This window comes from Ursus arctos, chromosome X, assembly GCF_023065955.2.
Source record: "Ursus arctos isolate Adak ecotype North America chromosome X, UrsArc2.0, whole genome shotgun sequence".
Lineage (NCBI taxonomy): Eukaryota > Metazoa > Chordata > Mammalia > Carnivora > Ursidae > Ursus > Ursus arctos.
In genome coordinates, this window is record NC_079873.1 from 64,374,657 (window position 1) to 64,390,249 (window position 15,593).

The window sequence follows — 15,593 nt, forward strand, 5'->3', positions numbered from 1 at the left end:
CTGTTGGATTTGGATTACTAGTATTTTCCTAAGAATGTTTGCATCCATTTTCATCAGGGATATTGGCCTATAGTTCTCCTTTTTAGTAGAGTCTTTATCTGGTTTTGGTTCAGGGTAATGCTGGCCTCACAGAATGAATTTGGAAGTTGTCCGTCCTTTTCTACTTTTTGGAATAGTTTGAGAAGAATAGGTATTAATTCTTTACATGTATGGTAGAATTTGCCTGTGAAGCCATCTGGTTCTGGACTTTTTTTATTGGGAGTTTTAGGGATGCAGTAAAAGCATTCCTAAGAGGGAAGTTTACACCAGTACAGACCTACCTCAAGAAACAAGAAAAACCTCAAACAACCTAACCTTACACCTAAAGGAAAAAGAACAACAAAAAAGCCTAAAGCCAGTAGAAGGAAACAAATAATAAAGATTAGAGCGTAAAACAATGATATAGAAACTAAAAAAACAATAGGACAGATCAATGAAACCAGGAGCTGCTCCTTTGAAAAAATTAAATTGATAAATCTCTATTCAGACTTATCCAAAAGAAAAGAGAAAGAACCCAAATAAATAAAATCACAAATGAGAAAGCATCAATAACAACCAACACCACAGAAATACAAACAATTATAGGAGAATATTTGGAAAAACTATATGACAACAAATTGGACAATCTGGAAGAAATGGATTAATTCCTAGAAACATATAAACTACCAAAAACTGAAACAGAACTAAATATAAAACTTGAAGATACCAATAACCAACAAAGAAACCGAATTAGTAATTAAAAGCTCCCAACATGTAAAAGACCAGTGTTCTTTTCATTTCCATTTCCACTGAATATCTTTTTCTATAGTTTCATTTTCAGTTTGTGTTCTTAGATCTGAAATGAGTATGCAGGCAACATATTAATGAGTCTTTCTTTTGTTGTTTCTTTTTTAAAATCCATTCATCTCATCGAGCCTTACATCAGAAACCGGGGATGTACTGTATGGTGACTAACATAATACAATAAAAAATCATTAAAAAAAATAAAATAAAATAAAATAAAATCCATTCATCTACTCTATGTCTTTGATTGGAGAATTTAGTCCATTTAACTTTATAGTAATTATAGATAGGAATGTACTTAGCAACAATTGTTGAATTTTTTCTGGCTGTTTTTTTAGTTCCGCTCTGTTCATTTCTTTTTTTTTTCTTTTTTTTCTTTTTTTTTTTTTTGTACTCTTACTTGCTATTTGGTAATTTTCTTTAGTGTTATGCTTAATTCATTTCTCGTTTTCTTTTGTGTTCTACTATAGATTTCTGCTTTGTATTAAATGAGTTTCACATTTAACATCCTATATATATCACTCTATTTTGAAGTGATAGCATCTCCTGTACGAATGCATTCTACAACTATACATCTTTATCACCCCTCATGTGTTATTTTTTATGTTGATTTTATTTTACTTATTTATTTTTTATTGATGTTGATTTAACTCTGTTCATTTTGGATGCCTACCAGGGAAGATGGCAGAGGAGGAGGACCTGAGCTCACCCTATACCACTAGATATCATCCACACCCAAATCAATAAACTGGAGAGTAATCCGAACACTGTCAGAAAAAACTCAACAAGTAAATACAGAAGAAAAGCTGATATGAAAGGTTAGGAAGGTCAGAAAGGCAGAGAGAGGCTGCTGGCACAAGGGAGGGAGCTGTGTGTATGGAGAGGGCAGAGAAACAGGCCTTCACGCAAGGAACTCACACTGAGAAGACTAATCCCCATAATGCTTGACTTTGAAAACCAGAGGGGCTGAATTCTGTGAGCTTGTATAATCAGTGGGACTTGGAGCCTGAAGCTTTAAAAGTCAGCTGACTGAGCACTAGACCAGCCATAAGGGTGAGTGATAGCTGGGCCACTGCCCTTAAAGAGACAGCAGCCTGCATAGAGAGGCAACATAAAAACAGTAGTTTACACAATGCTGGGGAACAAACAGGAGACAGATCTGTCACACTGATTTCAGAGAATGTTGGGGGACTTCAAAAATGAAGGAACTGGCAGGCACGATTTTCACCGCCACCCCTCAGCATAAAGACATGGTCCTCTGCAGGAGGTAGGGCTGCACAGACACTTGCTATCTAACCTACGGGCAGTAAGCCACCTCCACGAGTTCTCCTGAGCACTCAACCACTCCAAGCTTGCTGCCCTATGACTGTGGGCTCAGGGCAAATTTTGTTAAAGCCACATACTCCTTACCCACCCACCAGTGCACAGGTGCCCCCATGCACTGAGCCCAGCTACCTCACAGCACACGGCTACCTTGCCACACTGAGCCATTATGACCGTGCAATGACCAGCTGCTGGGTGCACAGCTGTTGCTGCAGGCCACTTCTCACCATATGCCCCAAGCTGCTCTCGTGCACCAGGCCCAACCATACCCCGGCATCACAACGCACAGCACCCAGCCTCCCACCCCAGGCCAACCCGGCAAGCAGTCCCCAGCCAATGCAGTGTTTCTGTGGATGTAGCATAGGACTAGTGGCTCAGTACAAATGCTGGTAACACTGCTACCCTACTCCCAAGTTTCTGGGTGGGCATGATCCTTACAGTTAGCCTGCCTGGATCCCACTAACAATACAGAGAGCAAGTACAGCCCACAAGAGGCAGAGAATCAGTGCAGACAACTGCACTGAAAGGAAAAGTGTCTCAGACCGAACAGTAGAGCACAAGCAAAACACACACACACACACACACACACACACACACACACACACACACACAGAGGATATGCTCCTGAAGTGCAAGATTCAGGCAAACATGGGATAGTGCACTGCAGGGCACTCCAGGACCTCTACTTTATAAGGGTACTACTTTGAAGAGCAGAAGACATAGCTGACTTTATCAACACCCAGAAACAGACACAGAGAGGGAGGCGAAATGAGATAAATTTATCCCAAATGAAAGGACAGGAAAAAGCCATGGCTAGAGATCTAAGTGAAACAGATATAAGTAATGTGCCTAGTAGAGAATTTAAAGCATTGATCATAAGAACACTCATGAACTTAAGAAAGGAGTGGAAGACATGAGTGAGACCTTAACACAGAGATAAAGAAGAACATAGCAGAGATAAAGGGGTCAATAAACAAAATGAGAAACATGCTTGATGGAATGAAGAGAACAATGGAAGAAGCAGAGGAACAAATTAGTGATCTAGAAGACAGAGTAATGAAAAGTACTCAAATTGAACAAAAAAGAGAAAAAAAGAATTATGCCAAATGAGTACAGACTCTGGGAACTGAGTGACTCCATCAAATTTAATAACATTCATATTATGGGAGTCCCAGAACAAGAGAGAGAAAAGGGGGCAGACAATTTATCTGAAGAAATAATAGCTAAAAACTTCCTTAATCTGGAAAAGAAACAGATATACAGATCCAAGAAGCACAGAAAATCCCATCAACATCAACAAAAACAGGCCAATACCAACACATATTGTAATTAAATGTGCAAAATATAGTGATATAGACAAAATCCTAAAAGCAGAAAGACAGAAGAAGACAGTAACTTAAAAGGGAAAACCAATTAGCAGGAGACTTTTAAATGGAAACACTGCAAGCTAGAAAGGAGTGACATGATATATCAAACTGCTGAATGGGAAAAATCTGTAGCCCAGAATAGTTTATCCAGCAAGGCTATGATTCAGAATAGGAGACATAAAGAGCTTCCAGACAAACAAACAACCTAAAGGAACTCATGACAACTAAAATAGCCCTGCTACAAATATTTAAGGGGACTCTGAGTAGAAAGGAGAAACACGAAGTGACAGTATAAACAGAAAGTGACACAAAAGTGACAGGAAATACAAAAGCAGTAAAAATGAATATTTCTGTAAAAAATCAATGATCTCACAAAATAAAAGGATATAAATTATAACAACATACACATTAAGCATGGGGATTAGAGCAGTAAGGAATGGATTCAAACTTAAAAAGCCATCAACTTAATATAGACTCCTATATACAGGAGAGGTTATATACAAAACTAATGGTAACCATAAACCAAGAACCACCAATAAATATGCAAGAAATCCAAACACATCAGCAATGAAAATCAGGAGAACATGAAAAAGAGAAAAACAAGAAAGGATCAGAAAAAATCTTCAGAAACAACTACAAAACAAATAATAAAACGACAATAAACACACATCTATCAATAATTAGTCTGAATGTAAATTAAAAGCTCTAATCAAATACATAGAGTGATGCAATGGGTACAAAACAAGACCCATCTATATGCTATCTATAGGAGACTGATTTTAGACCTAAAGAAACCTGCAGACTGAAAGTGAGGGGATGGAGAAACGTCATGCAAGTGGTAGCCAAAGGAAAGCTGGACTAGCAATGCTTACATCAGAAAAAAGAGATATTAAAAGAAGACTAACAAGAGACAAAGAAGGACACTATATAATGATAAAGGGGAAAATCCAACAAGAAGATATAACAACTGTAAATATTAATGCACCTAACATAGCTGCACACAAATACATAAAACAGTTAATAACAAACATGAAGCAACTAAATGACAATAATACAATTATAGTACAGGATTTTATCACCCCACTTACATAAATGGACAGATTATCTGAACACAAAAGCAACAAGAAAACAATTGCTTTGAATGACACACTGCAACACATGAATTTAACAGATCTATTCAGAACATCCCACCCTAAAACAGCAAAATACACATGCTTTTCAAGTGTACATGGAACATTATCCAGAACAGATCACATATTACCCTACAAAACATCCTCAACAAATTAAAGAATGTTGAAGTCATACCATACATCTTTTCTGACCAGAACGCTATGAAACTATAAGTGCACCACAAGAAAAAAAACCTGGAAAGAGCACAATAAATGGAGATCAAATAACATGTTACTCAAAAATGGTAAGTCAACTAGGAAACCAAAGAAGAGATTAAAAAATACATGGAAGCAAATAAAAATGAAAATATAACACTCCAAAACCCCTGATGCAGCAAAGGTGGTTGTAAAAGGGCGGTTTATGGCAATACAGGCCTTCTTGAAGAAGCAAGAGAAATCCCAAATAAACAACCTAACATTACACCTAAAAGAAAGACAAACTACGTAAAACCAGCAGACGGAATGAAATAAAAAGATTAGAGCAGAAATAAATGATAGAGAAACTAAAAAAAAAAAAAACAATTGAACAGATCAATGAACCCAGGAACTTGGTTCCTTGAAAAAATTAATAAAACTGATAAACGTGTAGCCAGACTTACCAAGAAAAAAAGAGAAAGGATTTAAATAAATAAAATCCCATATGAGAGAGGAGAAATAACCAAACCACAGAAATACAAACAATTATAAGAGAATATAATGAAAAACAATATGCCAACATATTGGACAACATGTAAGAAATGGTTAAATTCTATAAACATATTAACTACCAAAACTGAAACAGGCAGAAACATAAAATTTGAGCAGACCAATAACCAGCAAAGAAAATGAATCAGTAATTAAAAAACTCAAAATCACAAAAGTCTAGGACCAGAGGGCTTCACAGGTAAATTCTACCAAATATTTAAAGAAGAGTTAATACCTCTTCTCAAACAATTCCAAAAAGTAGAAAAGGAAGGAAAACTTCCCAATTCATTCTATGAGGCCATCATTACCCTGATACCAAAACCAGATAAAAGACACCACATAAAACGAACGACAGGCTAATCCCCAATGAACGGAGATGCAGAAATATTTACCAAAATACTAGTAAACAAAATTCAACAATACATTAATAAAATCATTTAACAAGATCAAGTGGAATTTATTCCTGGGTTGAAAGGGTGGTTCAATATTTGCAAATCAACATGATACATCACATCAATAAGAGAAAAGATAATAAACATATGATCTGTTCAACAGATGCAGAAAAAGCATTAGACAAGTACAGCATCCATTCATTGATAAAAACCCTCAACTAAGTAGGTTTAGAGGGAACATACCTCAACATGATAAAGGCCATATACGAAAAACCCACAGCTAACATCATCCTTAATGGGTAACAACTGAGAGCTTTTCCTCTACACTCAGAAACAAGATAGGGATGTCCATTCTCATCACTGTTATTTAACATAGTACTGAAGTCCTAACCACAGCAGTCAGACAACACAAAGAAATAAAAGGCATCCAAATCAGCAAGAAGAAATCAAATTTTCATTATTTCCAAATGTCATGATACTCTATATAAAAAAGCCAAAAGACAGGACCAAAACACTGCTAGAACTGATAAATAAATTTAGTAAAGTTGTAAGATACAAAATCAACATACAAAAATCTGTTGCATTTCTGTACATTAATGATAAGGCAGCAGAAAGAGAAATTAAGGAATCAACCCAACTTACAACTGCACAAGAAATAAAATACATGGGAATAAACCTAACCAACGAAGTGAAAGACCTGGACTCTGAAAACTATAAAACACTGATGAAAGAAACTGAGGGTCATAGAAATGGAAAGACAGTCCATGCTCATGGATGGGAAGAACAAATATGGTTAAAATGTCTATTCTACCCAAAGTAATCTACACATTTAATGCAATGCCTATCAAAATACCACCAGCATTTTTCACAGAGCTAGAACAAACAATCCAAAAATTTGTAGGGAGCCAAAAAAAAAACCTCAAATAACCAATGCAATCCTGAAAAAGCAAAGCAAAGCTGGAGGCATCACAATTCTGGACTTCACGTTATACTACAAAGCTGTAGTGATCAGAACAGTATGGTACTAGTACAAAAATGGACACATAGATCAATGGAAAAAAACAGGAAACCCAGAAATAAACCCACAAATATATGGTCAATTAATCTTTGAAAAGCAGGAAAGAATATCTAACAGGAAAAAGACAGTCTCTTCAACAAACGGTGTTGGGAAAACTGGATAGCCACATGGAATAGGAAGAAACTGGACCACTTTCTTACACCATACACAAAAATAAATTCAAAACGGATGAAAGACCTAAATGTGAGACAGGAAACCATCAAAATCCTAGAAAGGAACACAGGCAGTAATCTCTTTGACATCAGCCATAGCAACTTCTTTCTAGATATATCTCCTGAGGCAAGGGAAACAAAAGCAAAAATAAACTATTGGGACCACATCAAAATAAAAAGTGTCTGCACAATGAAGTAAACAATCAACAAAACTAAAAGGCAACCTAAATAATGGGAGAAGATATTTGCAAATGACATATCTGATAAAAGGTTAGTATCTAAAATATATAAAGAACTTATAAAACTCAACACCCAGAAACCAAATAATCCAGTTAAAAAATGGGCAGAAGAAATAAACAGTTTTCAAAAAAAGACATACAGATGGCCCAGAGACACAAGAAAAGTTGTTCATCCTCACTTACCATCTGGGAAATTCAAATCAAAACTACAATGAGATAGCACCTCATACCTGCCAGAATGGCTAAAATCAACAACACAAGAAACAAAAGGTGTTGGTGAGGATGTGAAGAAAGGAAAACCCTCTTGCACTGTTAGTAGGAATGAAAACTGGGTGTGGTCACACTGGAAAACAGTATGGTGGTTCCTCAAAAAGTTAAAAATCAAACTACCTTATGATCCAGCAATCGCACTACTGGGTAATTATGCAAAAAATACAAAAACACTAATTCAGAGAGATACATGAATCCCTATTTTTATAGCAGCATTTTTTACAATAGCCAAGATATGGTAGCAACCCACATATCCATCAATTGATGAATGGATAAAGAAGAATACATACAATGGAATATTCAGTTTTTTAAAAGAATGAAATCTTGCCATTCTCAGTGACATGGATGGAGCTACAGAGTATAATGCTAAGTGAAATGTCAGTCAGAGAAAGACAAATACCATATGATTTCATGCACCTGTGGAATTTAAGAAGCAAAAGAAAGGAGGCAAAGGGAAAGAGAGAGACAAATCAAGAAACAGACTCTTATAGAGAACAAACTGATGGTTACCAGAGGAGTTTTGGAGGATGGGTTAAATAGGTGATGGGGATTAAAGAGTGAACTTTTCATAATGAGCACCAGGTGATGTATGAAATTGTTGAATCACTATATTGTACAGCTGAAACTAATATAACACTGTTAAGTAACTGAAATTTAAAACTAAAAAAAAGACTTAAAAAAAATAAATCTTTTCATTTTGTGCATCCCTGTACTAATTATTATATAGTTAATTTTATCATTTTTTTGTTTTAAACTTCATATTAGCTTTATATGTGTTGAATCCCCTATCTTAAATATATGTTTGTCTTTTTCAGTGAGATATTTTACTTTAATACAATTTATTACTAGTTCATTCCTTTTCTTTTCAGCAGAAACTTATTTCTTTATCATTTCTAATAAGACTGTTTAAATGGTGACAAATTCATTTAGTTTTTGCTTGTCTGGGAACTCTATCACTCCTTAAATTCTGAAATAATATACCAGGTAGAATTCTTGGTTGGACATTTTTTTTTCCTTTCAGCACCTTCAATATATCATGCCATACCATGCCACTCCCCTCTGGCCTACAAATTTTCCATTGAAAAATCAGCTGATGGGCTTTTGGGGGTCCCTTTTAATGCAACAAGTTGTTTTTCTCTAGCTGCTTTTGAGATTCTCTTTAATTTTTAACATTTTAATTCGAATGTTCTTTGATGTGGATCTCCTTGTTTTTTTCTTATTTGGAACTCTGTGGGCTTCCTGGAACTGAATATCTGATTCCTTCCCTAGGTTAGGGAAATGTTCAGCCATTATTTCTTGAAATAAGTTTTCTACTTTTTTTTTTTCTGTCTTCATTTGGGACTCCCTATAATGCAGATGTTATTCTGCTAGATGTTGTCCAGTATGTCCCTCAAACTATCTTAATTTTTCTTTTTATTCCCCCTTTTCCTGTTCTCAGTTATTTCTGGTATCTTGTCTTCAGGCTGCTCATCTGTTCTATTTTGTCTAGTCTGCCACTGAACCACCTAGGTATATTTATCACTTCACCCATTGGATTCTTCAGCTTTGCAACTTCTCTTTGTTACTTTCTTGTGGTTTATATCTCTCTGTTGAAGTTTTCACTGTGTTCATCCATTCTTCTCCTGAGTTTGGTAAGCATATTTACGACCATTACTTTGAATTCTTTATCAGGTAGATTACTTATTTCCATTTCATTAAGGTCTTTTTCTGAGGTTTTCTCTTGTTCTTTCATCACGAACATATACCTGTCTCCTCATTTTGCTTGACTCCATGTTTGTTTCTATGCATTAGGTAAAATAGCTACCTCTCCTCCTTAAAAAAATTTTTTTAATTATAGTTGACACATAATGTTATATTAATTTCAGGTGTACAACATAGTGATTTGACAAGTTTATACATTATACTATGTTCACCACAAGTGTAGCTACCATCTGTCACCATACAATGCTATTACAATATGATTGACTATATTCCCTACTTGGTACTTTTTACCCCTATGACTTATTTATCCGATAATTGGAAACCTGTATCTCTCATTCCCTTTCATCCATTTTGCCAATTCCCCCACTTCCCTCCCCTCTGGCAATCACAAGTTTTTCTCTGCATTTATGGGTCGGCTTCTTGCTTTTTGTTCATTTGTTTTACTTTGTTTTACTTTTTAAATTCCACATATAAATGAAATTGTATAGTGTGGCCTTGCATTGGAGATAAACCTTATCAGCTCAACTGTGCCCTAGCTTTTGGTTGTTTCTCAGACCTCTGAGATTGTCTATAAGTAGCACAATTTGTTCTTGATAAGTCTCAGTTGTTGAAGGTATGCCAAGACCTGCCACTGTTCCAAAAGGAGGGCTCTCAGACAGTGCCTACTTCCAGGCTAATTGTAAGACAGATTATCAAGCAGTATCTTCTTAAGATATGCAAATATACAGTCTTTGGGTCCACAAGCATAAACCCTGTTGACTTCCAGACCAGTTCCAGAGGTGTCCCCAGGCAATAGTTGCAAAAATCATAGCTTTAGACACGTGTATAACCTCCTTTCTGTGAGGTATCAGCAAGCTATGATGAGGTCAAGTGAGGGTGCTAATATGGTGAATCCCTGCCCATGTTCCCTGAGAGCCCTTCTGTAGCCTCTGGATGTGTGACCTGCTCCCACAACAAAAATAATAGGAATTATTCACATCAAGAATGGGAGTGTTTCAGTCTTCTGGTTGTGCAGTGCCCTGGCTATGGTAGCCTGCCAGAAGCTGTCTAACTGCTTCAAACCCATTGGGTCCAGGAACACAATACCCCGGGCCACTAGAGCCAGGTGGTCAAGGGGTATCCTGTGTGGGCTGTGCATGCCCACCAGCTATGGTAAGCAGGCTGTGAATGTGATATGGGTATGGGGTACTCAGCCCACCTGGCTGTGGTGGGATAGGCCACAGCTGCAGTGTGCATGGGTATGGTACTCCCACTGAAGCTAGCCAACTTAAAGACTTAAAGGAGGGGTTCCACATAGCACCCATTTACACCATGACCAACAAGGCAGGAGAATGCAAAAATGGTGCCTACCTCTTCCCCTGGAGAGAGTCCCAACAGGTTCTTGCCTCTCCAGCAGATGTTTTAAGATTAGCAAATAAGTCTCCTTCACATAGAGTCTAGGTGCCTTGCAAACTGTTGCTTCTGAGCTGGGTCCCATGGCAAGTGAGTCTGTGCAGGACACTTTTAAGAGTGTATTTTTCATTCCCTACAGTTCTCTTAGAAGTAAACCCCCCTGGCTCTCGTAGCCAGATACCCTGGGGGCTCGTTTCTCTAGTTCCGGTCCCAAGGGTTGGGGTGCCTGATGTGGGACATTAGATACCTTCCTCCTCAAGAACAAGTTCCATATTATGAGATTACTCCCAACTGTGGGTTGCTGCTCCTGGGGTGGAGTTTTTTGAAGGACCACATCTCTACCTCTCCTACCCATCTCAATGTGGCCCTTTCATCTTTTGTGGTAGAGGCACTGTTTAGCTAGCTTTCAGGTCCTTTTCAGAGGGAATTGTCCCATATATAGCTGTAGATTTGTCATGTTCACAGGAGGAGGTGATTTCAGGATCCTTCCATGCCACCATTTTTCAATGTGTCTTTTAAAAAGCATGTAGATTTTGGGGCGCCTGGGTGGCTCAGTCGGTTAAGCATCTGCCTTCAGCTCAGGTCATGATATGATCCCAGAGTCCTGGAATCAAGCCCCGCATCAGGTGCCCTGCTCAGCGGGGAGCCTGCTTCTCCCTCTCCCTCTGCCTGCCCCTCCCCCTGCTCATGCTCTCTCTCTTTTAAATAAAAAAACAAAATCTTTAAAAAGCATGTAGATTTTAAAGTAACAAACAGCTCATATAATTAATTGAATACAGCAGGCTCAAAGAGGCTTTTCATTAATTATTACTATAATGTGGTTTCTTTCTATGTAATCAAATAGAACTTGTTTTAAATACTACAGCCATACTAAATCCAGAATTTCACACTGATCTTCAATATTACTGAGATATCTTACCATATAGATTTCAGCACCAATATATATTAAATTAAGGTACATATTAGAAAAGAAGAAATAAAACCAACTTTCCAGAGATATTAAAAAAGAAAGAAACATATTTAAGTTTCTCATTTTGCTCTTACCGTATGTGATTCTAATTCAGCAATTTTCTCAGGGATCTCAGAACCCAAATAATATATTCTAATCACATGGTCAGTGCTACCTGTTGTAATGAACATACCACCTGGAAGATTAAAAAACAAACAAGCAAACATTTTACCAAGGAACTTTAAAAACACTTTGCCTTCTTAGTTACATGCTACCTTATATTAATAAGAGGTTATCTTCTAATCATTAAAGACAGGTATCTTCTAATCATTAAAGATAACACAGGTTATTATCTAATAATTAAAGACATAAAACTTCTGAGAAAAATAGGTAAAATTCAAGAAAAATATTTAAAGGACAATTATACCATTCACCCAACAAAAATCCAACAACTACACACTAAACACAGGCCTTTGAAAAATAAACATTAAAGAACAGAGCCTTGAGGAATTCTTTATATTTTATGCAAAATCATAATGCTCCAAAATTATTTATAAAATGACCTATAGCTGCAATTCTCTTTATAGTGGCCATCATGGTGTAATGTAAAAACTCAACCACTTTTAGGATTATGAAAAAATTCTAGAGATGGATGGTGGTAATATATCTAAAACAATATACTTAATGAATATACTTAATGTCACAAAACTACTCACCTAAAAATGGTTATTAAAATAGTAAATTTTAGGGGTGGCTGGGTGGCTTAGTCGCTTGAGTGTCCGACTCTTGGTTTCAGCTCAGGTCACGATCTGCAGGTCCTGAGATTGAGCCCCACATGGAGTTTGCCTGAGATTCTCTCCCTCTGTCCCTCCCCCAACTCACTGTGCGCATGGGTGCATGTGCGCGCTCTCTCTCTCAAATAAATCTTTTTTAAAAAAATAGTAAATTTTGTTATATTTTACCACAATAAAAGAAAAGGTCAGCTAGCATATGATTCTTAGCAGTAGAAAAGCACCAATTACATACTGTAAAAGTGTCTTCTAAATGGAACCACAGTATATATTTTCTGTAATGTCAGGGCAGGATTATAATGTTGAACTGTATGTGTATTGGGAAAGAGCTGTACTTTTTACCAACCAAATTCTGATTTATATAAAAACATATTAGAAAATTTAAAAAAATTCAAAAGCTATTACATGTTAATTAAAGTCCACAAAGGTCCATCTATTACATCATATGGTTCACATTTTTGGTGTGTTTCTATTAACAAACATACATTTTTTTCTCCACAAAATTAAACATATATCTTTTACAACTCGATCATTTAATATATTGGGTACTTGAAACTTTCAATATTTACACATACCAGAACTGAAAGATGAACAAGATATCTGAACTCCAGGTCTGGATCTCTCAGTAAACTTCACTGGGCGATCTCTAAGGGAAAAGTAAGATATTTTTATTTTCCATCATGTTCATTTAACATGCAAGAATCTTTGCACACTGCTGGATATTGACAGATTTAACATCAATATTATAAAAAACACACAACTGAAGTAGTCGATAAGTATTATTCCCATCATTAGGGTTAAAAATGCATTAAACCTTGCAAATATAGTTTAAGATACCAGTATTATTATTATAACTTTACAAAATTACCACATAACTTACTACAATTAAGAGAAGTTCAAAGTCTTCTTACCAGAATAATAAATGAAACAAATACTCTCTACAAAAATTTTGTGTATAAGTTAGTCTCTTCAACATTGGTTTCATAAAAATTTTATTCTAAAATCTATAACATCTAATTGAAGTAGGTATAGATGATACACACACACACACGTATATTTATGTACTTAAATACATGCACTATTAAGAATTTCTCAAGGTCATAAAGAAAAATAAACATACTTGATTTTGCACAAAATTTCTAACCCAATTCTAAACTTACCTAAACTTCATTGTTTTTACATGCCATTGCCAGAAACAGATTGTTCCATCAGCACCAGTAGAAGTGAGGTATCTGGTTGTGCCTTTAGTTGATGGACAAAACTAAAAAAAAAAATTCTAATTCAAATAGAAAGCTTTCATGTTCAAACTTATTTTAAACACAGCATGTTCTAAAATTATAATCATTTAAAAAATACTTTAAATAAATTCAATTAAGAATTTCACTTTCAAGAAATCAGTTAAATTTCCTAGATTAATGAATACCTTACAAAAATTTAAAATAGCAAGCAATTGTAGAAAAAAAAAGTCAGTCATCAAATTTAGGATAAAACATATTAGTCCTAAAAATAATTATTTTTAGGGGTGCCTGGGTGGCTCAGTCAATAGAGCACGCAACTCCTGATTTCAGGGTTATGAGTGTAGAAATTACTTAAAAGTAAAATCTTCAAAAATTACTAAAAAATTATTTTTAAATTACTGAATATCACACTTCAAGATTACTATCTCATTACTTTTAATGGAGAAAAAAATCATAAGGTGGTTACTAGTTAAACCATTACAAATCTGCTAAATATATGCTTATACAGCAACAACTGTGGAATTTTTATTGTTCATATGAGCAGGGCATCAAGAACCAATCTAAAATCAATGCTTAGGAAGTTAATATCTAAATATTTTGGTCTTCATGTTTTACTTTAAACTCCAGCTTCAATGACATATGATATAAATTTTGTTCTTTTTAAATTTAAACCCTTTTCATTTGTTTTAACAGAATAAGTAAAATAGGTCAAATCATTATATAATTGTGGAAAAAACAGATTAAAAAATATACTTAAGTTGCCAATTAAAAGGATAATTAATACCCTAGATGAACCATGGACAGCCTTTATCATGTAGGATTCTCAGGCTCTAACTCAGTATTTTATACATCCTCAGAAAAGAATCACAGATAAGGGAAGAGCCTTTGGGTTCCTGATGCCTGAGGTACAGGAAAAAGTTGAAAATCAAACCAGGGTCTCTGCATGCCATGAGTTTTAAAAATCCCAAATAGAGATAATCAATACCACTAAGATGAATATTAAGGATCCAGATGCATAGGGTTTGAATAAATTTTGACCTCAGAGCTAAAGAAAATGATCATCACAGATTAGAAGTCATTTATCTAGTTTTCTTGATTGGAAACACATAACTTCTACAAAGACTACAGAGTTTAAATAAAAAATTATCAATTAATGTTATCCATTAGTAGTTGATACATAGTGAAGAAACCAGTACTCAGGTAGCATGCCTATATTTTCCTTTTTCAGATAGAGAAGGTTGCATTGGAAAACTTGATCCACAATTTATAGGAGGAGTCTGCAAACTACAATCCACATGCCAAGTCCAGCTTCCTGCGTATTTCTGTAAATAAAGTTTTATTGGAACAAATTCACCTTACACTTCCTGTGGCTGCTTTTGCACTGGAATGCAGAGTTAAGTAGGTGTGACAGAGACCATATGGCCTGCAAATCCTAAAATATTTACTATCTGATCTGTAAATTTGCTGATGTCTGATTTATATGAATAAATTAAATATAAAATAGTATCATTTTATTAAGTTTGAAGAAACACTAGAACCTTTATTATCACCATTATATTTAAATAAATTCATCAGTCACAAAGGGGTTGTGGCCCATTAACGTAGTCTAATTGAATTGTTTTTAAATAATAAATCATTAGAGATTATAAAAATAAAAACACTTATATGTGCATTTCTTAATATAAATATATAATTATTAAAGAAAATTTAGTAAATATAGAAAAACAATAAAAGCTACTTATAATCCCACTGCCCAGAGGCAACCACTATTAAAGTCATACCATTTTATCTCAATTTTGCTTATAAAAAGAATCTGAAAAGATAAAACACCATGATGTTAAGAGAGACAATTAATTAGCAATGAATAAGTAACATAGAATGCATGCTAAATCACATTAAGAGGAGATAAAGAGTGCTGGTGCAGGGAACAACTTAAAATTTTAGAATGGTAAAGTGGTCAGAGAAAGTCTCCCTGAGAAAGACACATTTGCAAGAGGTGGTTGGAAAGGGAAAGAATAAGCCATGT

At 35.4% G+C, this 15,593-nt stretch overlaps 1 protein-coding gene across 4 annotated transcripts in view; it reads right to left on the bottom strand.

Moving 5' to 3' along the window:
• BRWD3 (bromodomain and WD repeat domain containing 3) overlaps positions 1-15,593 on the bottom strand; it is a 219,772-nt gene that overhangs the window by 135,862 nt on the left and 68,317 nt on the right. For all 4 annotated transcript variants that reach the window (XM_026480138.4, XM_026480137.4, XM_044377544.3 and 1 more), the window contains 3 exons: positions 13,490-13,590; positions 12,905-12,975; positions 11,634-11,734 (listed from right to left, as the gene is read on the bottom strand). In XM_026480138.4, the coding sequence (XP_026335923.1) occupies positions 11,634-11,734; positions 12,905-12,975; positions 13,490-13,590 (273 nt within the window). The remainder of the gene's footprint in view (positions 1-11,633; positions 11,735-12,904; positions 12,976-13,489; positions 13,591-15,593) is intronic.